General features: G+C 40.8%; 1 protein-coding gene and 1 non-coding gene across 2 annotated transcripts; one reads left to right on the plus strand and one right to left on the minus strand.

The window, feature by feature from the left end:
- Window positions 1-7770: 7770 nt before the first annotated feature.
- On the minus strand, window positions 7771-7842 carry TRNAD-GUC (transfer RNA aspartic acid (anticodon GUC)). Its single transcript has one exon. It is a non-coding gene; the product is annotated as a tRNA-Asp (tRNA).
- A 181-nt stretch (window positions 7843-8023) lies between these two features.
- On the plus strand, window positions 8024-23074 carry LTA4H (leukotriene A4 hydrolase). The gene is made up of 19 exons (XM_035551642.2): window positions 8024-8242; window positions 9167-9297; window positions 11324-11444; window positions 11953-12021; window positions 12680-12784; window positions 14049-14101; window positions 14673-14745; window positions 15052-15192; window positions 15428-15451; window positions 16471-16541; window positions 16660-16771; window positions 17841-17985; window positions 18070-18173; window positions 18511-18581; window positions 19151-19205; window positions 20079-20174; window positions 20712-20794; window positions 22120-22224; window positions 22544-23074. Exons 1-19 carry the CDS (start codon window positions 8087-8089, stop codon window positions 22662-22664), a joined length of 1836 nt encoding a protein of 611 aa, XP_035407535.1. The 5' UTR covers window positions 8024-8086; the 3' UTR covers window positions 22665-23074.
- Window positions 23075-23697: the final 623 nt, after the last annotated feature.

Below are 23697 nucleotides of genomic sequence, written 5' to 3' on the forward strand. Positions count from 1 at the left end.
GGACCAGGATGAGAGGATACCACTCTTTGCAAGAGTCCCACCAATTACAAGCAGTATTTGTTAATATGCCTGAGGGCTTGCCTGTACCTCTGTGCTATTCTTCTTCAGCCAAACTTTTCAGTTCTTGGGCTTTCTTGAACCTTTTTCTCCATTGAAGATGGTCCCAGACGATCAGCAAAGACCTTCCTTCAGGTTGTGTGTTGAGGACAGTGAAAAATCATCTTAGTTATCCCTCAGTCAGCTGAACTGAACCAGCCTGAGGCAGTAAGGTTGCAGCCCCAAGACTTTCTTTTGGGCTGGGGATGTGTCCCACCTATTTTTGCAGAGAAGCCAATGGGGAGAGGTGAAAGACCCTCAGTTTATGGCCCTGAGCAGCTCTGCACAATCACTCTCAGGAGCCCTTTTCTCTGGATGCGTGGCCCTTCTCCAGGAGGTCCTGCTTCACACGTTTGGAACTATCCCTGTATTATAGGCATCCTAGTGGAGCAACATCACTTTGCTGAGGCGGTGCATGGTGGGCCAAGAGAAGAAGCTCAACCCCTCTGCTGAGGGCACCATGGGCATGGAAACCTGGCTGGATGATGTGCTTCACGGGCTTTTAGTGAAGAGAGTTACACTTGAATAGCAGTCTTAATCATGTTGCATGTCATGCAGTAAGCCAGGGGACGGACAGGAAGGCACTTCTACCTTATTAAGGTAGCCATGCCAAAAGAACTGTGAGAAAAATATGAAAGTTGCTGTTGATGTTGTGAAAAGGTGACTATGTGGTAATCATCTCCAGATGTTTTTAGGCCTGGGGCATCCCCATTTCAGACAAAGAGGGAAGTCTGCTGGTACATCTATTTTGGGAGTCTTCCCTTCATGGCAAGAATGCTGTGCAGGCTCTGGTGGTATTCCTGACATGGAGCTGAGAGCCCAGAGGAGAAGGAACAGCAGAAATGCCTAATGAAGAGCATTGAGTTGAGCAGCTTGTCACAGCAGAGTAAACTGTGGGACTTGTTAACCAACAGCCAACATGAGGATAGGTGAGGGCACACCTGGGTTTGAGAAATTCTGAGAACAACAAACTGAATAAGTGGTTGCTGAAAGAAGAAACATCCTTGCAGTTCTTCGCTGAGAAGTGATCACAGAATCACAGAATCACAGAATTGTAGGGGTTGGAAGGGACCTCGAGAGCTCATCGGGTCCAACCCCCCTGCCAAAGCAGGTTTCCTAGAGCAGGTTGCCCAGGTAGGCGTCCAGACGGGCCTTGAATATCTCCAGAGAAGGAGACTCCACAGCCTCCCTTGGCAGCCTGCTCCAGTGCTTCGTCAAATGATAAGACTCACATTTCAGTGATTTTGGAGAAAGCATTTCTCTTCGGGTCTTTTGACTAATCCTTTGCTTTCTCTCTCTTTTTTTTGTTGTTTTATTTTGTTTTGTTTTGTTCCTCTATTATAAAGTATCTCATGATTAATCTTCTTTCATTGCTTATTTTGGAAGTACTGACATGGAATAACTTCATTTTCCCAGCCTAACCTCTGGAAGTTGAAGCCAATTTTACTGCCAGGCAAAGCCTAACACGAGTCACAGGGACAAAGTCCAATTAAAAAAACAAACAAACAAACATGCAATGCTTCTGTGCCAGATACAGTCTTTGAAATTTGGAGGAACTGGCACCACCACATAAGCCTGTATAATAATATATACACTGCTCTAACAACAAGCCTTCAGATCACACTCAAAGTCTACACATAAGAGGGGACAGAAGTGTAAAATCAAACGGTTTGCAAAAATTTGCATTGTTTTGTGCTGCGGAAAATGTGAATGCAGTAAACCAGGCAGAAGAAGTAAGCAAGCCCTCTACAACCTCATAAATTGTACAGAGAGATACAGTCACGCTGACCGAAAAGAGGAAAGCACTACGTATTCCTTCCAAAACTGTAACGGAAGAGTTTGCTGTTTAGTAAATATTTCTTCTCTGCTCCCACTCTTGAGTAAAGACAGCTGGGGAAGAGATGTACAAGGCTTCCGCTTTTTGCTGAAGCCTTTGGGTAATATGGTACTTTCTTGCACAATTATTTAGTTTCTACTTATGTTCATGTTCTGGTTTGCATTCCTGCTCTGAAATTGGACACGAGGGACAAATGTATAGATAATTACATGCAAAGGTTCTGCAGCATCTTGTTGAGGAATCAAAAAGGCTCAAAAAAGTAAATTCAGTGTAGCTAAGGGAGATTCAACCTACTGATCTACAGATGTAGGCTGTTGGTCTGACAATGAGCTCAAGAGCTTAATTACTGGACGTTACACTGACCACAGGCCATTGCCCCATCTGGAAGTAGAAGGAGATGGATGTATTTGTGTGTATCTGTTGGTGAGAGCCAGCACCAGATGTAGGCACAAAAAAACAGTACTCTTACCCCTAAAACAACACCCCGAGCTTATCCAGAGGTCAGTCTGTATTGATGTACAGGGAAGAGGTCACTTGAAACTGAAATGAGAAAACATGAAAACAGACATGAAACTTACTCCTGGAAACCTTCAGATACTAAACAACAGAAACAAAACTCCCTTTTGTGATCACGGAATTTATTCTGCCAGAAGATGAGCATCTGGGTCCTATTCAAGCAAAGTGCTTATGAACATGCTTCATGTTAAACATATATACCATCCCTTTTCTTCCAGCTGGGATGCTTGTATATTTAAGATTTAGTATGAGCTTGTTTGCTTGGTACCTCATGGAACAGAAAGGACCCAATCACCCAGAAGTAGATGTTTTTAAAATTGACAATTGAGAAGATTATGAAGCTAATAATAGCTACAGATTCTTAGAAAACACAGATGATTTCTTCACATGCTACAATTCTGTCTGTATATTAACTTAAGCTGTGTGTGCATTACGGTTCTCAGATGGAGAAGGTTGCTGCAACCTACTGTTGGTAAGTGTGAATAATGCGACCAGAAAGAGGAATTGTTGCCGTCCAGGGGAAAAGCTTTCAAAAACAGAAAGCTTTCAAAAGCTTTAGCAAAGAAAATATTTGAAAAAATAAAAGACAATCAACAGAATGATGAGTGGGCTAAATGGTGTAGTAGACATTTAGATCAAATTAACAGAGAAGTTAACTGTGCATCACATGGATTTTTGTTTTTGAGGTGGGAACTATCCTTACCTGAGCCTGGCATGATGATGCCGTGAGGCTGCCAGACATCTGCACACAGGTAAATAACATCCTCTGGAGAAGACAACACCCTGCACACCTGGAGGAGGTGGTGCAAGTGAATCGTGTAGAAATGCAAATACAGACAGTTCAAGTGGCTATTTTAAAGGTAGTTGCTCAATAGTATATCCCCAAATTCTGGGTTAACATCTTCAAATGTGCATTGGGATTTTTGGATTCTTTAGTTTTGAAATAATATGAGTGACTCTGAACATTAGGTCTCTGTGGTATCTTAAACACAGCACCCAAAAGCCACAGCTCCTCATGCTGATGTTGCCAGCTGTGTATGTGTCTAGCAACATGGGAAGTAAAAAAAGAAAAGACTGCCTGTGCAAAAGTATTTTAAAAATCAGAAAAAAAGGAGGAACTGAAAAAATTATAAAACAGGTTCCTTCCATACGAAAGGAAGGACGAGGGGACTTATATTTAACAGCCCATCTGACATATAGAAATACATCCGTATGAAATGGTTATAGGCTTCTGCAGTGAAGACAGGACTGAGAAACCGCCTTCCTCAGAAAAAATAAATAAATAAAACAAAACACGGAAATAAAGCAGGCCTTCTATAGCTGCTTAAAAGTAAATGAAGGGTATACTATTAATAAAACATTGCTTTCAAATATTTTCCACCCTATCTGTCCCAGAGATCTGAATTCATTACTGTCCATTCACGTACAAAACTGAACAGTTCTCGAACCATTGTGCTCAAGCATTAAGTACTCAATACTTTCAGCACTACTGCAGAAAAAGCGGACATCTAATTTACCCTGTATTATAAGCTAACATGGAAAGAGGCCAGGCTAGTCTGGCAGAGTCATAAAACTGCAGTATGCATTGGGACTGAATGCCTGATGCTGGCCTGGGTGGCTTTTAATTGGCGGGTAGGTCGACACTCCACCTGGCTTCAATTAGCGTTGCTGGGCTGACCTGCGTGGGGCTGCAGCAACGCGCACCACCTGAAGGCCCAGACCTGTGTAAAGAGACTGGAAAGTTTCAATGAAAGGACTGAATCGCCCGCTCCTCGGTGGCATGCGGTGCTCACGGACCCCACATCATGTCCTGCGGCAGTCAGCGTGCCAGGGATCTGTGGGAGCCGGCTGCTCCTGGTGGCTGGGGGATTGGTGATCCCGGGCCAGCTGTTGTCCTCATGCAGGTCTTCTCCTAGGAGCTGATCCAGGGCTGGCACCACCACAGTGCATACTAATGGTGACAAGCTAAAACTTCTCGAGTGAAGATGAAATTCTTCCAGGTTGCTTTTTCAATGTGTATGATCAACTGGTTCACCATGTGTAAAGATAGGAAGTCCAGAGCAGCTACTGGTGAAAATTGTGCCAGTACCTTCTGAGAGGGAACCATGTTCCCCTCTCTTGTTCCCCTCTCTTCTGGTAAGGTTTAGCACCAGAATTTAGCAGCAAAATCCAGCTGGAGTAGGGGGCTTGTATCCTCCTAAACTGTCAGATCATCATGCTTATGTTGGATTTCCTGACCTGCAAGGAAGCTTGGAACAATTTGCTATTACAAGGATTGCTGCTGCAGGATTTCCACTAGACCACTGCTTTTGCTGTGGTCTTCCAAGCTAGTTTTACGGAGCTAATGAGCAATGTGAACAATGTTGTTAAAATAGACTTTGAAAATACTGAATTTTACAGCCTCAGAGGAACCCTTTCCAGCACATGTCTTGTTCTAATTCTCAGGATAGGATGGTGCACCCTTCAAATATGCCTATTGCTCTGTATTCATTACAGAAAAAACTCAGAAAACCAATTTAGGTTAAATACGCTCTTTTGGACATGTAAAGATGGGTGGAAAACTCACATGTATACACTTAAATTCTGCCTTTCATCCTTTCATGGCATTTGCTTCACCCCTTCCATCCTTGTGTCTGCAAACCATCTTTGGAATTAAAAGAAAGAAAAGCCAAGTAATTTTATCAAGAACAGCAGCCGTTATTTCATGAGTTACTTGTTTCTTGCTTTAAAGTTATTGACACATATGAAGAAATAAAAAGCAAGCCCAACCCCTGACCATTGCAAAATTCAGATGGTTTGAAAACAACACACAGACCTTTCCAAACTGATGATGAAACTTTTCCAAACCCCTACAACATGACGAAACATCACCCAACGTGGTGGAGGTCTTCCTGGGTCTGTTCCTCCTGTTAGCCCTTACTGAACATTTATAGAGACATTTTTGACTCTGCTCTTCTTGGTCTCCCTATTTATTGATTAGTTTCTTTCTAAGTGAGACCACAACTAGCATACTTTCAGTAGCGGACTATATTTATGTGTCTGCTAGAACAATTGCTGGAATTTATTTTCAACTAGGCTTAAAATATGGATTTATTGCCATAGTTTTCAAGTTCAAAGAGGGGCTTTTCTCTTCTTTTCCTTGCCCTTTGAGTAACCAAGAGCATGAAACTTCTCAGTGCTCATAAGCTTGTGTTTCCTCATTACAAATGACATAAAGCAGTTTCCAACATTTTCAAGCAATTTTTTGCTTTCCAAAAATCTTCTTGACAACGGATAATTGTAAAGTTTGGCAGTTAAGCATATATAAAACTCACAACGTTAAACACGCATACGGATATAGCACACAGAGGACAGAACCTGCAGAGTTACAAAGTGCTCAGGGCCTTAGCGTGCCTCAGCAAGATGCTCTGAGGAGATGCAGTTTCAATGTTCAGGATGAGACTCCAGCCCAGACCTCCCCTGAGGGCTGCTGTGCCATCACACTGCACCATCAGCAAGGCTGCGAGCAGCAGTTTGCTTTCCAGCACTCTTGTCTCTAGCTGGTTTGGCTGAGCTGTCTCCCGCAGCTGTGAGACCAATACTGGCTCTTCTCCCTGCACACTTGGTAGTGAAATAAGATGTGATGAAACAACCAGGAACATCAAAAGGGATGTGGAGGAGAGCTGCACGTACATAAGTAACTCATGAAATAACGGCTGCTGTTCTTGATAAAATTACTTGGTTTTTCTTTCTTTTAATTCCAAAGATGGTTTGTAGACACAGGGGTGAAAGGAGTGAAGCAAATGCCATGAAAGGCAGAATTTAAGTGTATACATGGGATTTTTCCTAGATTCAACTGAATTTGGAAGAAGAAATCAGGGCAAGGCTTCTGCGAGTTCCTCACGCTTTCATTAGTGCTGGGCCTAGTCCAAGCTTTCCCCCTGCAAACACCATGCGAGGCTCGCTGCTGGGGCTCCCTCTCCTTGTGCCTCCTGCGGACTTTGCCCTGGGGAAGCCGGCCTAGACCGCACTGAATTCGTCCCCGTGGTGCAAGGTGGTCCTTTCTGGGCTTGCTGGAATCGCTGGCGGCATTTCGGCAGGGCCCGGCAGCTCCGGCAGGGGGAAAGGAGGCCACCATGTCAGGCTGGTTGAGCTGATCGGGGGGAGTTCAGGTGGGAACAAAGTGCTTCTCAGGGGGAAACGGGCTGACCTCGTAAAACCCCGCTCAGCGCCCTGAGCTCCTTGTTCCTTCTACCTTTGCCCACGCACAGAGGAGAAGGGCTCTCTGGGATTGTAGAAGCTGCACTTCCACAGCCAAACCTTGTCTCTTGTGCAGCTTGCCTGTGCCCTGTGGCAGCCCAGTCTCAAAACCTGAACTCTGGCTAAGCAGGTATGGAAGTGCTTGCAAGACTTTTTTTTATACCTGCAGAGCTTCGTCAGCATATTTCTGTTTGGAAGGGAATTGCTTTTCTAATCCATTATTGCTTTATGACAGCTGAAATTTCCTGACTTGATGCCAACACATATGTACTACTAAATGGTTCTTATATCATATTTTATGGTCCATCCTCGGTTTTGAAATAAGCAGCCTACTAAGCAAAATAATTTTTTTTCTGTTTGCAAAGACATAAGTGTGGACTTTGAGAAAGGGAAGTGGTCATGGAAGGAAATTCAGAAATTGCAAAATGGACTTTAGTTTTTGTTCCTTCTGTAATACAGGCGGCAAGAGACCTGCCGAGACTGCCTTCCTCTCCGGTCTGGGTTTACCTGGCTGTGTCGGCACAGGCCTCAGCTCTGGCTGGTTAACACAGAGCTCCCGGGTGTCTCCACGGATGATCCTCCACCTCACGTCCCCTCTTTCCTGAGCCTTTCTCATGCTCCCCTCTCTGGGTGGCAGCCAGGCGGGGTGGCTGGGGGCTGTGGGGGGCTCCAGGAGCCCCGTGGCCTCTGACAGGGGCCTGTGAGCACCCCTTTGTCCAGCACCGCCTGTGTGCCCACCATTCCTGCCTCAGGGCTGGGCGTTTTTCCAGCTCGGTGGGAGAAAGAAAAGGTGAATGGTTTGGGAAGGGTTGGCTAGACCCCCTGTTCAGATGCTTGAGCTGTTTAAATGTGAAAACGCTTTCCCCATGTGTTCTTTCAGTTACGCCGCTGAGCTTGTAAATTCCTGCAGCTGCACCGCCAGCTGCCTGGACCGCCCCGGTCCTGCAGGTTTCTTCTTTGTTTCCCTTTTTTTAAGAAAAAAAAAAAAAAAAAAAAAAAAGCTGCGGTACAATTTCAACGTTTTTCTTGCAACAGCTTCGATTTCAGAAATTGGAGGCGAGGGTAAGAAAAATATTTAGTACCTCCCCGTCGGGGAATCGAACCCCGGTCTCCCGCGTGACAGGCGGGGATACTTACCACTATACTAACGAGGAATTGTACGTTAATGGTTTTGCGCGCAGCCGGTACATCGCTCTCCACACGCAGAGCGCAGCGCCGCGCCCCGCCCCCGCCGCGCTGCACCCCGGGAGGCGCAGTCCCCCGCGCGCTGCCCTCGCAGATTCCCTCTCCGCGCAGAACTACATTTCCCAGCGGCCCCCGCGCGGCGCCGTCCCCTGCTCCCCCTTCCCCTCGGTGGAGGCGGAGCGCGGCGGGCGGTCAGCGTGCAGAGCGCGAGCGATGGCGGCGGCGGCGGACCCCAGCTCGTTCGCGTCCCCCGCGTGCTGCCTCACGCGCCACCTCCACCTGCGCTGCCGCGTGGACTTCGGCGCGCGGGCGCTGCGGGGCGCGGCCGCCTTCACCGTGCGCGCCGAGCGCGAGGCGCTGCGTTGCCTGGTAACGGCGGGCGGGGGGGGGGAGCGAGGAGCGACGGAGCCCCCTCGCTGAGGGGACGGGGACGGGGACGGGGCCGCCGCCTGCCCTCAGGCTCCCCTCGGGCTCCCTCAGGCTCCCCTGAGGCTCCCCTCAGCCGTTCCCCCGGCCGCTGCCGCCCCCTGAAGCCGCGGTCTTCGGCGGGGCGTTTTGGGCGGTGGGGGTTTAGGGGGGAGCCGGGCACCGTGCCCCTGACACGGCGAGAAGCCTGCTGCCGGCAGGACGGGAGTAAAGCTTTGGGGCGCTGCGCTTAGGGCTTCTCGTCTTCTGACTCCTCACTGCGTCGGCTGGTCTCTGATATCGCAAATATAAGCCTTGCTCTGTGTGCAGCGAGGCTTTCCTCATATTCTTTTATGGTGGGGTTGCTTTGCTTCGGTTGCTTTTTCCCCATGCTACCCCCATAAAACCCTTTCGGGGTTGGCACTGGTATTTTAGGAAAGTCCACTCTGTTAATAACGAAGACCAAAACTTTATTCACGTTGCATACGTGAATGCTGCTGCCTTGTTCATCGCTTGCATGAAGGGCTTGACTCATGGTGGCCAATTTCAGACTGGAAACCTTGGCAGGCATTCTTGTATCCTCCTTATTCCATGGCAGCCATGTGAGCTCCTTTACCTTTGTAGTTTGCCTAGTAAACGCCTGTTTCCCCTTTTCCGCGTTCGTAGTCAGAAATCATCTTTCACCCTCCTCTCCCTCCAGTTTGTAAAGTTCTGTGCTGCCGTCTTAAAATTCTGATCCCCAGTACTCAAGGTGGTTATTTAATTATTCTGGTTTTACTTAGAAGTATTTACATTTTTTTTTTGCTTCAGATTTATCTTTATGATTTAAGGAGCGCTGTGTTAATTGTTATGCTGTTTAACAAGTAGGTAATATTTGCTTCGTTACAGGTCTTGGATACAAAAGACCTCCAGGTATTTAAAGTGACCGTGAATGGACAGGATGCAAAATTTGCTTTTGGAGAAAAACATAAGTTCAAGGGGACCCCGTTGGAAATCACGCTTCCTTTTGAGCTAAGAAGGTATATACACACTTGCCTGTTCTTTCAGATGCTTTCCAAGCTGTGCTGTAAAAGCTGCTTTCCTGCTTGCAAGGTCTTTGTGTAAAGCTTTCAAAGGGACTTGTACATTAAGGTGTTGAACGTATCTGATGTATGATGTAGACAAAATTAATATTTGGCCTTCATTAGACAGGCAAAGCTTTGGGAGTCTGTACCTGTGTCCAGGTCTCTATATTATAAACGTACAGAGTGGCTTGCTAAAGTAAGCAGCGAAATGATGTGGGCTGTTTCACAGTTGTTCCAGCGCTTCTTATCGTTAATGTTCTTCACCTACCGGAGTTGTGTCTTGTTTGGAATTGCTCCAGTGTGGAGCATGTGGAGTTACAGACCCTGTTCTCCTTTCCTTTATACAAGGACTGATCCTGCGTTACCATAGAAGTGCAGATTGCCACTACAATTAGCTGGGAATATGTTTTCAAGTAATAGAAGTTTTATTGTATTGTCTAACTCGAGTACCCTAAAAAGAGGAACTTGAGTTTTGGCAGCATGATGGAGAATGATAATCTACCTCTTTGAAGTTGCACGAAATAAAAAGTTGTTGCCAAAGTGTGATACGTTTTTTGGCAGTTTGCATTGTATGCTACAACTCTGTATCATCTCATGCTAAAGCTGAAAGTACTGATTTTATGAGGAGGTTCACTTGAATAAAATTGTAAGTTGTCTCGTATTGTTTCATTTTCAAAACTGTTTACTATCCCTACAAATTCATCTTTGGTTCTAAATTTTTTCTTCACTCTCTGAATTAGTGCAGTTTAGAAACATATGAAGTAGAAGAAGAAAGGCTGTCATAAAATATCTGTCCCTTCTGGGAGAGCACTGGTGGTTTGATGTGAAATTGAATGAATAAAAGCCTTGGACAAACAGGCAGCAGCAGAGACATAAGGAATTGTTTCTTTTGTTTGACTTTCAGATTTTTTTTTATCACCAGAATTTCTGCTAAGAAAAACCACCTACAAATAGTTTCAAGTCTTGGTTGTAAAAATTTGTGATCTTATGTTATAGTCTGCCATGTAAATCGAAATAGAACAGTGATAGGAAAGGTTAAGAGCTACAACTGAAAGTCTGACAGTTTAATAAGCATATGTGCCTTATGGTAATACAAATTGTTTTTTCTTTTCCTGTCAAATATGTACTTTGGAATACCAGTTATAAACGAGATATGTATACCTGGTCGGCTTATCTAGTGTCCAACTGCTGTGATTGCTGGAGTTTGTTCTGATTTATGATTGGATTGTTAATTCGAGAGAAATGCATGTATACATGGAGCTTTCAGATAATAGAAGCAAGTACTTCTGCCTGCTTTTGCTGTTGGGCATGGTTTTGTTCCGCTTTAAAAAAAAAAAAAAAAAAGGATGAACTTATCATTTTTTTTGTTTTCTCTTGCTAGCAAGCTGGTGCTGATCCAGCACAGAGCTCTTAGATTTGACTTAATACCAGTTCTTAAGCCTTAAATTAAATTTAAGCTTTTTTTTTCTTGTTAACCTTACTGCTCGTAGGGTTTCCTAGTAATTATTATTTATAGTATTTTTTTTCTTCTTGAGGATCACTTTTACAGAATCTAATATCACAATTATTTTGATTTACACAATGTGCAAATCCTGTGTTGTTATGGCATGTAATATATGCTTTTTTGTTTGCTTATTGTGCTGAATTTCTTATGTGTACAGCATTAGATAGTTGTGGGAAAACTATAAACTTAAGTGTTCAAATAGTTTACAGAGTCCATATTCTCCTTGAACTGTAGAAGAGGAGAAAATTCTGGTTACTAAAAACAATAATGGAAGTGTCCTTGTGACATTAAAATTGAAATAAAACAGCTGATTCCTATAACTGGAAAGGAGAAGTTATAGTAGCGTGCTGCTTGTTTGTATTATCAGTGCTCCTGAGACAGCGCAGCAGACCCATTTTCCAGCAAGCTTTGTAGGGGAATGCCGGGAGTGATCACAAGTCCTGTCAAAACTGTCTGACTGTATTCTTTATTGTACAGGGGACAGGAAGCAATTATCGAAATTTCTTTTGAAAGCTCTCCAAAGTCTTCAGCTCTCCAATGGTTTACACCAGAGCAAACTTCTGGAAAGAAACACCCGTTTCTCTTCAGCCAGTGCCAGGTTGAGTTGACTAATTTTTCTAAGTTGTTGTTTACGTATCACAGTTGTTGTTTACATATCAATTCCTGCAGTTTCTAAACAGGAGAGGAAGACTAGTAGGGGAAAGTACAGTAACCTATAACTTCGAATTGTGTGTTTCAAAGGCCCTAAACAGAAACACTGAAATCAGCACATTGCTGAGATTTTATTACATGTTTGCAGCTTAATAGGTCCAGAACTGCTTTACCTTTTCCAGTATTCTTGCTGAAGAATATCTAGTCCTTTGCAATCAGCATATGGGATTAATGATGTCTTACCTACTGTTTTTGTGTTTTGTTTGTTTGTTGGTTTTTTTTTTTTTTAGAAAATCTTTCATTATAAAAACTAGTGTAAGCTATAAATGACAGGAAGTATTGGTTTGCAGATAATGAATTTACTGCGGGAGATGTATAGGTTTCCAATATAATACTGGTTTATTTGTAATCCTTTGTGTAAGAAAGAATGCTACATTTTATGTTTTTTCTTCAAGGCTACCCATTGCAGAGCCATCCTTCCCTGCCAAGACACACCAGCTGTGAAGCTGACATACTATGCAGAGGTAGATGAATCTAACTCATGTGCCTAAATAAATGCAACCACTACAATGAGTGATTTGGGGTTTTTTGTAGCTGCTAGCATATGGCCTCAAATAAAAACAGAGAATATTGACTTTTAGCTTACTGCAAGAGCCAAAAATGCTTATGTCTTCCCCGTAGCACTTCCCTAGGCATCATCTCTTTTTTTCATTCACGTGTATTTTTATTTCTAAAAGAAAAAAAGTTCTGGAGTAGGAAAAAAAAATATAGTCTTAAATCAGGAAAATCTGTCAGTCAAACAACAAAGTGTTGCAAAGTAAAAAATACTTGAAGTGACTTTCATATATACCTTAAGTATACTTCCTGGTACGTAGCTGGGGCATCTTTGCAGTGTTGTCATAACCAGTCTGATTGTTTTAAAGAAGCACAAAGAGAGATGTGCATTGTGATGATCAGTAGCCTAAAGAAAGTGAAACTTTGAATATTTGTCAGAGGTAGTCCTTTTGGTTGATTAAATATTGCCCTAAGGCAATATTTTCTGTAAGCTTTATATTCTACTTGAGGGGGAAAATTTTCGGATAGAAATTTTTTTTACTGTTCTTTTTGCTCTAGCTGTTTCTAGTATATTATATACTCCCGTATGCCGACTGAGTCCCTCACGGTTGCACAACCTTCTTTCAGGTGTCTGTTCCTAAAGAGCTGGTGGCTCTTATGAGTGCCAATCGCGATGGAGAAATGCCTGACCCAGAGGACAGCAGTCGGAAGATATACCGTTTCAGACAGAATGTGAGTGCTACAGGCTAGTAGAGGGATTCCTAATGTCTTTTTTCCTAACTCTTGCAGCTTACAGCCACTTCAGGTATGTTTTTGATATCACCAGTAAATAAGTGACTGACAATAGGTTCGACCCAGTAGGTGTTGGTGATGTTTCCTGGACATCTGGAATTCCCAGAAAAGCCTGATAATTTTTTTGGACGTGCTTAATATGCTGAAAGCTAGTACTATGGAAACACCTCTGCCTGCATTGGTTCTTGGGAACTAATGGGTGGGATTTAATAACATAGGAGTGAATTTTGAAAAACAGATCCTGCGAATTTTAAGCTTACCAAGATTTTTGCAGTGAAGCAGAGCATTGGAATCAAATTAAACTTGAAGTTGGGCACATTCTGACAACAGAGACTATTAAAAAGGTGAAAACTTTGGCTTTTATGGAAAGTGTCTCTAGCTAATTAAAAAATGACTGTTGTTAGGATGAAGTTTCATTAAGTGGTGCAGCTAGTTTAATGATTCCAGTGTTCCTACAGTGGCGGTGTCAATTTACTCTCCTGGCTTTTTCGTTCTCACAGCTTTTGGGGTTACAGCTCTGGTGTGTATGGGATCTGTTAGGGAGCTTAGTTCATTTTGCTGAATAGGCAGCAAAAAATGAAAGACTTCAGTAAGTTGATGTGGTCCACTGGAGGGTCTGAATAAGTGCGTAGAAGGATGGATGGATGAACTTGAGTGGCTGGGGAGAGGAGTGGAACCTCAACTCCAGCAGCTGTTGGATTGATTTGGCTGCTGTGTGAAACTTGAGAGAGGAGAGGGGAAAGAAAAAAAAAAAGTGGTCACCTTATCTGTGAGCTCTTCAATACAGTACCTGCTCTGTAGAGCCAAAAACCTTTGCAACTCTTGGTCTAGTTTGTAAGGTGTTCGTTGTATGTTACCTGTTTCCTTAAAATTTAGTAACGCTGGAATTAGTTTAGAAAACTAACTTTCTTTTGAACAGTAACCAAACCAGTGGCACTGTGCTATCCTACAGCTACAGGATTTTTCTTTTCAAGCAGAAATGGTACTTAAAATTTTGTGGCCTTTACCTGAAAGATCAATGAAACAAGTACTTTTATCTAAAGGAATATCATTTGGGGAAAAAAAAAAAACCTTTATCATAATGTAAGACAGAAAGATGTGGTGGAAATGTACGTACTTCTTTGTTTACATAACTGTTTTTCTTTGAATCAATGATATTGGTAGCTCACTTTACAATAAGGTTTTTTTTCGTGTTCTCATTTAGGTTCCCATACCTTGCTACTTGATTGCTTTAGTGGTCGGAGCTTTAGAAAGCAGGTGAGTGTATCTGTATAAAGTAAATATTAATAATTGTTTAAAAAAATCTTCAGAGTATTTCATTTGTTCTACAGTACTGCACCTTGCTGAATTTATTACTGTTTTGTGAAATCTTTGAATCACACCGTGTGCATCTTGATTCACTCTTGCAGATTGAGATCTCCTAAGGGCATTTTTAGCTCAAGGAATAGTAGTATCTTTTTTTCCTGTGGTAACAGATAAACCTGATTATGTACAAAAGGCAGAAAATGAAATTTTCAGCCTCATTGCTTGTCTGCACAAGAATGTGTTAAGCTAGCCCAGAATAATGCTGGTGTATTAGGGTTTACAGCATTTTAAAATCTGTAAGTGTGTTGCCCATTTATTTGTCCTGAGCAGTGGATATTTACGGCTTGTTTATTTTCTAAAGCTTCTTCTAGTGTCACTTTAGCAGTGGAGAGGAAGACTCTTAACGAGTTTCTTCAGTGTCATGGGTTTCTCATGAGCACATTAAATGTATGCTTTCCGTGTTAACTTCCCATGGAATGATTTCCCGTTTGTGGTGTCTTACTGGCATTTTCACTTTCAACAGGCAGATTGGTCCAAGGACACTGGTGTGGGCTGAAAAGGAGTTAGTGGATAAATCAGCCTATGAATTTGCTGAGGTAGGTAATTAACAGAAATGTTTTGTCAACTAATTGTTTTACATGGTAGTGGAAAAGGAACCGGCTGTAGCTTCGGGTTTTGTCCAGATTTGTTCATCCATAGTCCTCCTTTCTCTGCTTCCCACCACAAAAAATGCTGCTCTTCTAGCACAACACAAAACTTCTACTGAACAAAAACACTGATGTGCAGTGTTGTGCTCATTTTACATGTGGGACTTCCCGAGGTCAAAGAGAATGAAGTGTGGGGACAGTAGCTTATAACTTGTTTAGTGTTTGTAGTCAGACTAACGTGAATTCTTGTTTCAGACTGAAGCTATGCTGCAAACAGCAGAAGATTTAGCAGGACCCTATGTATGGGGACAGTATGACTTGTTAGTCTTACCACCTTCTTTTCCTTATGGTGGCATGGAGAATCCTTGTCTTACTTTTGTGACTCCAACGCTATTGGTAAGTGTAATGCTGACAAAAATTCAGCTTTTCCTTAGAGCTTGCTCATCCGTCAAGTGATGGATGTTAATTTACAGACTGCTAATCTTCCCCCCCAGAGAGAACTCTAAATTTTTCTGCCCCCTTTGGAGTTCAGGGATCATGCATGGAACTGTAGTAAGTGGTGTATATTGAGTTTTACTTGAATTGACAACTACCTTGTCTTACCTTGTCTTTTTTTTTTTTTTTTTTTTAGGCAGGTGATCGATCTCTATCAAATGTAAGTGCTCAATAAGTTCATGTCTTCAAGCACAGCATAGGTTGAATTTGCATCTTAGCTTTGTAACGGATGTCTGAAAACTTAGTCTCTTGTTCATTGGGGGAATTAAAAGTTAATGCAGTGATTCAAGAAGTCTTACAAAATGAGTTTTAGTTCTGAGTAAACTCTAGAGAAACTGGAGATGTACCCATTTTTATACATTTGCTTATAAAATGAACAGATGAAAATAACGTGGCTGTCTGTATACATAAGGGACTGACTGAAGTCTGCTGCTCAGTTACAGTCTTCTTGTCCTGTATGCTTAAAATCACAACTAAATTGATTTCATCTGAATTGTTTGTAGGGAATTTCTTCCTCTATGTGTCTATCTACGTACTAGAACTCACATTGGGTACAGTTTTTCTTTTGAAGTGGAAATCGTGAGAATGATGTGAATAAATTCTTGTTTTGTCTGGGAAGTTGAGTACTCTGGATGCTGTTTTATCTCTTTAAGTCCCTCTTACCAGACTGATACACTGCTTAAAAAGTGAATATGATTCCTTACATGAGTTTTCTGCCAAGAAAACTGAAATATTAGACACGGGTACATTTTGCATCATTATCATGCTTCCTGTTTGCTGTTTTAGAACATCCCAGCCCAGCATTGTTTGCTTATGTGGGAAAGTAATAATAGTTCATGGCTTGCTGTGTATCCAGTGTTCTGTAATACAACTTCATAAACGAGTGCCTGCATAGTACTATCAGAGGAATTATTTTTGTTGATCAATGTGGCTCTATGACTTGCAAGCTACAAATTCAGAATTCTTTCTGGAGAAGGTCCATTCAAAGACATTGTTAGTCCTTTAAATAATATTTTATATGGATAAGTTTACAGACCCGATATATACAATATCGGTTGGCTTTGTGAACACAGTGCAGTAATCCTGCTAGGATTTTTCCTTTCTATAGGGATTTGATCATTCAATCATTTCCAGGAGGAGTCTGAATAGTAAGACTGTCATTGTTCTTCTGCGTTTTAGGTTATTGCTCATGAAATTTCTCATAGTTGGACAGGAAACTTGGTAACAAACAAAACGTGGGAGCATTTTTGGTAGGTATGATATTCAATGCAATGTAATGCAAACCATGTATTAAAAATGATATGTAAAGAGACCAATGAAATGAATTTTGCTATCCTACCAATGCTGACGTTATCAATGTATTTCCAGGCTGAATGAGGGACATACTGTATACCTGGAACGCAGGATTGGTGGTCGGTTGTTTGGTGAGCAGTTCAGGCACTTTCAAGCCCTTGGTGGTTGGAGGGAACTGCAAAATACAGTGAGTATCTTAAAAGTTTTGACAACTTTGTTTTAGGTATATACCTAAATAAAATAAAGTTGATTTCACATTTCCCACAAGTAAGGCTTATCTAGTCAGCTTTCCTAACACCTTCTTACTAGAGGTGCACAACTTTGATTACAAGGTATATGTTGTCTTCCCAATGTTTAATACTCTTAGAGAATAGATTAAGCATTTTGAAATGTTTCAAGCTGTTCTGGAAGGGTGGGCAGCTTTCCAGGCTCTCTTGGTTGTTACTGATGTGGCTAATCCGTAGTATTATTATCTGTTAGCATACTAATTGGCAGCTGAAAGCTTGTCAGAATTGTAGAATCATGGAATCATTTAAGTTGGAAAAGACCTTCAAGGTCATCCAATCCAACCATCAACCCAACCTGCCAAGTCCCATCGCTTAACTATGTCCCTTAGTGCCACAAGCTTATCTGCAAGCAAAACCATCAGAATTGCCAGTGCCAAATGCAAATAATGGATTTATTTTTTCGTGCATGCCGAGTTATAACTGAGAGTATTCCAAATCTGTTGCTGTCGAGGAGGGTTGTTTAGTTTCATGGTTAGATATCGTAGTTAAACTTCAATTTTCAGATTTCTTGTCTGTGATAACATAGCTCCTTCTCACTCTGTTTGGGGATGCAGTTTGCCTATTTTGTTGTTCCTTACTGTTTGTTTTTTTTAATACCACATATTTAGAGTGAGTAATTTGTTGAGTAGTTTGTTAACAAAGGGATAATTATTTCACCAGGTGCTCCTGACTACAACAAATGTGACAGTAATTAACTGCTTTGGGATGACAGGGACATGGTGTGATTGATCCTAACATCTTTCTGTTTGTTGTGGGGTTGGTCACTGATGCAACAAAATGAGGGGAAAAGAAGGTTCAGTAAACTGTGTTATGTACGGATTCAGAACTTGAGAAAACGAAAGATGGAGTGATTTCAGATGAGGCTATCTCTATCTTGGATTGATGATACCTGTAGAAATAGGATTAGTGGTGACTTGCAAAAATGTTAGTCTTTCTAGATTCATGTATTTTCTTTTATCTTTGTCACAGATAAAAACTCTTGGAGATACAAATCCCATAACTAACCTCGTCCCTGATCTGAATGAAATAGATCTTGATGCTGCCTATTCATCTGTTCCTTATGAGAAAGGCTTTGCTTTGCTTTTTCACCTTGAACAACTTCTTGGAGGACCAGGTAAGTGTTGGTCAGACTTCATATATATTTTTGCCATTTTCTTTTCAAATATTGAAACAATTGTTTGTTCTTTTTAACTGTTAGATGTCTTCATGGGCTTCTTGAAGGCTTACATTCAGCAGTTTGCTTACAAGAGCGTAGGAACTGATGAGTGGAAGAAGTTCTTGTACTCATACTTCAAGGATAAGGTTTGATTGTATTTAAAACCTCTCAATTATATAAAACTATGACTTAAAGAAGGTAATTCCTGAGTTAAGGACCAGTTCTTCTTTCTCTTCTATCTTGATCTTAATGCGATGCAGTCTGAAATCTTACAAAGATGGGTTTGCATTACGATGCTTTTTTTCCTAGATGTATTTTATTTCTGTTATGTTTTGTTTTGAAGTACTGTGTGTAAGATTCTCCAAGTTAATTGGAGGGATGTTGGGGGGAGGGGGGAGAGTCAGATTGAAACTAGTCTTCATAGGGTATGCTTTTGTCTAAAAATAACGCTTAAAATCCAGTCAGAATTTGTGTTGCTTGTAGGTAGATATTCTTGATAAAGTTGATTGGAACTCTTGGATGCACGCTCCAGGAATGCCACCAGTGAAGCCTACGTAAGCATTTTTTTTATAGTATATTTTCCTTGTCCAGAGTGCACGTGATTTTTCAAACAGGCCTGAAGCAGTTTGTAAACAGGGTAGAAGGCTTCCCATAAGCCTTTTATTAGAAAACATCCTTGCACTATGTAAAAATAGATAAATGTTTATATAGAAGGAAGTGTTGCTGTTAATATTTCATTTTTTTATTCTGGTGAAAATTCATTTTATTTTGAAATTTGCCAGGCAAGGTATCTTTTTTTTTTTTCCCTGATAGTTTGCTACAATAATACTCTCTTTTCACTTAGATGGTGTAATATATGTTCAATGTACTTGGAAATACCAGCCATTTTAGAGGTGTATGAGATCAGCGCATAGTGTCACCTACGCACAAGATGCTTGTAACTAAAACAAAAATACATTTCACAATAACTGAACTTTAGTAAATTATGTTTCAATATTGAGTTGAAGCCTACAATGAACAGAAGTGGAGCCATTTGAAAATAATTTCTAAGCATTCTTGTAAAAACATTACAGGAGCTTTTTGTGTTTCCAAAGTGTGATCCTTTGTTTTTAATCTCTGACAGCTATGATATGACACTAGCAAATGCCTGCGTCGCCTTGAGCCAAAGATGGATCAAAGTGAGTGGTTCAAGAATTCTGCTAACGTCTCTGTATCTTGAAAAGCTAATTTTCTATACACAAAGTGAGCCATTCTCTTCTGGAATATATCATTTGCTGAGGGAGAAAGCATTTATTATGGTGATAGTATTGCTGCCAGGGATTTTGCATTCTGTATACTAGCCTTTCATCACGGAGTCTGTGGATTTGCTATGACCTCTGTACGTGAAGTGCAGTACTTTTTTTTTTTCCCAAGGTACACAGCCAGCTTTGTGTTACGTGTATGTAACAACCAAACTGAGAACGTTCTTTTTGAAACCCTGCTATTATGGCTTGATCAGAAACATCAAGAGAGGTATCTCTATGTTACTGATTATATAGCAGTAATACCTCTGTGTTACACTAGGGCTAGGATGTATTTCTTGTCAAAACTTAAAATGCATAAATTTTAATAAATACCTATTAACCATACAGTTATCTCATAATTTTAACCATTAAACTCATACAACCAACAAAGGATTCAATGTACCTTCCTTTTGTTGGCCCTGTGGCTTTTCACTCTACTTGTATATTATCTTTAACTTTTTCTCAGTGTAAAGTTTTATAGAAAAAGTATTTGATTTTCATGTGACTTTAATAGAAAGGTAGGGGAGACAGAAAGATCAGTGGAGAGGAAACAAGTAGAAGTGAAAGTGAAGAAATACCAAACATCAGACAATGGCTTACCTCCTCCCTTCTCCACCATTAGAATCTTGTAGCGTCTACTGTGCAAATACAAATCGATGTGTTTTTATGGGAAATGGAGCAAAAGTAAATGCAGATGTTGAAACAAAATTACACCTGTTTGTGCTTTAGAATACCAATTAGAAACTTAAGTAAACCATTCTCTTCTAGGCAAAAGAGAATGATTTGGGCTCATTCAGCTCGGCAGACCTGAAGGGAATGTCATCTCATCAATTGATCGAGTTCCTGGGACAGTTGCTGCTGGAGGTAAAAGCATGCCTGGGGTAACCTGATTCTTGTATCACAAAAGCAGGCACAGAAGACCAAATGTTCTTTGGAATTAAATTCTCTTCTTTTAAGTCTTGCTAAAATAACCTGCTCTAACCATACGTAGTCTCTAAAACCATCAGCCCTACTTATGTTTGGTTCTTCAGCTGATGAACAACATATGAACTACTTTGGATTGAAAGAATAAAACAAAACTAGTGCTTGAATTTGTCTGTATGTGGTGTTTGCGACCTGCAAATGAGCTATAAATGCTGTAAATGAAACAGAATTAAATTAGTTCAAGATTTGTATGTTTTGGTAGTACTGGATGTGGGAATTTGCTAACCATTACACTTATTCCTTGCCCTTTCCCTAATGTTCTGAAGAGGTGAAAGGAACCAGTTCAAATATTTATCATGATAAGCTTTTAAATCCTTTGTAGCATCAATCTTCTTAAATGAACCTGTTTATTTTTGGAGTATGTGGAATGAAGCGCTCCTCTGGATTATTTCTGACTATGCAATATCCTTTTTTTAGGCTCCTCTTCCAGTGTCACATGTCAAACGAATGCAGCAAGTATATGACTTCAATGCTATAACTAATTCTGAAATACGATTCAGGTTTGTTCTAGTATGGACATTTTTTCTCACTTTAAATGCTTCCATAAAACGAATTGTGCTGCCTCAGAAATGGTCTGAGCTACACTGTTTTACAGCTCTGATGCAGTCATTACTATTTATGTGCATGTGTAAACCTGCTTACCAGAGTGGTATTGTTACTTATGAATATGAATTATTGTTACTTATGAATTATTATTATTATGAATACTATGAATTATATTTACATATAGTCTAGTTGAACAACAGGAAGGGAGCAGTGGATTAGCTGTGCTTTATTCACATCTGTCATGCTTGCAAAGGAACCTGATGACCTGATAATTTATTTTGGGGGCGGTATTGGATAATACACAAATGAGCCTCTCTTTGACTCAAAGATACTTGAAAAATCTTTCCATTGGTCAGTCAGGACTAGATCTTCTGGGTTGGCCTAATGAGTTCTGTTGATGTGCTGGTGTGCGTGTTTGTTTTTGTTTGCTTGTTTTGTGTTTCTTTTCCAACACAACTCAGAAAACTTTTTTGTCACATCTTAATGCCTGCTATTACAAAGCTTTTCTCTCTTCAAAATAAGTAGTTATCAAGAGAAGTCTCTAAACAAGTAGGAAGAGCCTTTTGCTAAATGGCTTGATTCTTATGCCATCCTAACTTCTTCTACTTTGTATATGCATTGTTAAAACAGGTCACGTGTTTAAAAAAATATATATATTTTTTAAATTAAAAAGTTTTTTGTTCGGGAACAAAAGTAATCTTCACAAATATTTAGAAGAATTACATACTTAGCTATTTTTACATACTTGAGTACATTTGCAGTAGTGATAATTATTCTGCCTTATTGCTAAATTAGAGTTCTTCATTCCTTATCATTAACAAAACTAAATGTTTTTAAGCATACAGTATAGTTCTTGTAAATGTAGTTCTTGTTTCTTGAAAGATTATTTTCTTATATTTTTAAAACAAAACCCGGTGAGGTTTTGTTTGTGTTTTTCTTGAAGTTTTTTGGTAACTTGGTCAATGTGGAAAGTACTTTATAATTCAGCTCTGAGTGATGCAACTGGATGCTGCTCTAACATAAAAAATACGTAGCCACAGAAAAAAGACAATTTTGGAGAAACTTTGAAACTTTTTTTGTGTTTTATGGAAAAGTCCACTTTGTAACGTGCCGTTCAGACACTAAATATTTTATATTGCACTTACGTTAGTACTTTATGTATGCTGAAATTCTAGTCCATGAGCACACAGCACTTTCTAGGGCACTTATGGAAGCAGAATCATAAGACAACTGCAAATGAAAAATATCTTTTTTCCTTTTTTTTTTTTTTTTTTTTCAGATGGCTACGCCTGTGTATCCAGTCCAAGTGGGAAGAAGCTATTCCTCTGGCTCTAAAAATGGCAACAGATCAAGGGAGGATGAAGTTTACTCGGCCCTTGTTCAGGTAAAAGTAATCTCCAAATTGTAGGAGCTCACAGGGTTGGCGTTTTCAGTACAATGGAATATATGTATTGACATTGTGTATGTATTTATATTTTATAGTGATAAAACAGAATTCTCTATATACCGCCAACAAGCTTATCTTCAGAGTCACTTTCCACTTGCTGACTTTTTTAATAGAGGAAATACTAGTTTCTCAGTATGTCCCTTAATGTGTGGCTGTCAAGAGAAAAGTAAAACTTTGAGAAAATCTGCATTATACTGTTTTTTCACAGATTTTTTTGTAACACTGTGCTTTTTTTTGTTGTTGTTTTTTTTTACAGGGATCTTTACAATTTTGACAAGTCTCGAGATCTGACTGTCAAGACATTCCTAGAGCACAGAGCCTGTATGCACCCAGTCACATCAATGCTTGTGGGCAAAGACTTGAAACAGGATCAGTGACAAATTTATTGATTGCTTTGAAATTTTCTAGTTGCTGAAAAAAGACTGATTCTGCAAACCATTCATATGTGTGCTTGATTATGCCATAAAATGATGTGCTGCTTTGGTACTAATTTAGCTTAAAATGAACTTTCTGGATCAAATTTGGTACTTTCTATTTTGTACCTCCCAAGTATTACTGCAAAATCACTAAATCTCTGGAACTGGGAGGAAGGTTTTCTTACAAGCAATTCATGGAACATGCAAAGAAGCTGTATAACATGTAGTGAATCATGGAATTTAAAAACATGGAAAATTAATTGGCGGATGGCATAACTCTTTGTGCATAGCTTTCTTTTTTCATAGTAACATGCAATTGGAACTTCAAGTATCTGACAACTGAAAAATAAATCTTTTTATTGCTCAGTCTACTTGTCTGTGCATTGATCTGTACAAAAAGTGTCAGAATAATAGAATTATAGAATCGTTAAGGTTGGAAAAGACCTGCCTCCATGATCGTGTGGTCCAATTGTCCACTACCATCAATACTGCCCACTAAACCATGTCCCTAAGCGTCACATCTACCCTTTCCTTAAATGCCCCCAGGGACGGTAACTCCACCACCTCCCTGGGCAACCCGTTTCAATGCCTGACTGCTCTTTCTGAGAAGAAATGTCTCCTCGTTTCCAACCTAAACCTCCCCTGGCGCAACTTGAGGCCATCCCCTCTAGTCCTGTCACTGGTTACCTGTGAGAAGAGGCTGACCCCCAGCTCCCCACACCTTCCTTTCAGGTAGTTGTAGAGAGCAATAAGGTCTCCCCTGAGCCTCCTCTTCTCCAGCCTAAACAACCCCAGTTCCCTCAGCTGCTCCTCATAGGACTTGTGTTCCAGGCCCTTCACCAGCTTCGTGGCCCTTCTCTGGACATGTTCCAGGGCCTCGATGTCCTTCTTGTAGTGAGGGGCCCAAAGCTGAACACGGTACTGGAAGTGTGGCTTCACCAGAGCAGAGTACAGGGCGACGATCACCTCCCTGGTCCTGCTGGCTGCACTGTTC

Source organism: Cygnus atratus, chromosome 1 (assembly GCF_013377495.2).
Source record: "Cygnus atratus isolate AKBS03 ecotype Queensland, Australia chromosome 1, CAtr_DNAZoo_HiC_assembly, whole genome shotgun sequence".
In the NCBI taxonomy this organism is placed as follows: domain Eukaryota; kingdom Metazoa; phylum Chordata; class Aves; order Anseriformes; family Anatidae; genus Cygnus; species Cygnus atratus.

Bases quoted from the DNA above. Each gene is read 5' to 3' on its own strand.
- LTA4H (XM_035551642.2), top strand. From the start codon at position 8,087: ATGGCGGCGGCGGCGGACCCCAGCTCGTTCGCGTCCCCCGCGTGCTGC. The intron at 9,298-11,323 runs GTATATACACAC...TTTATTGTACAG, and splicing joins CTTCCTTTTGAGCTAAGAAG to GGGACAGGAAGCAATTATCG. The intron at 17,986-18,069 runs GTAAGTGTTGGT...TTTAACTGTTAG, and splicing joins ACAACTTCTTGGAGGACCAG to ATGTCTTCATGGGCTTCTTG.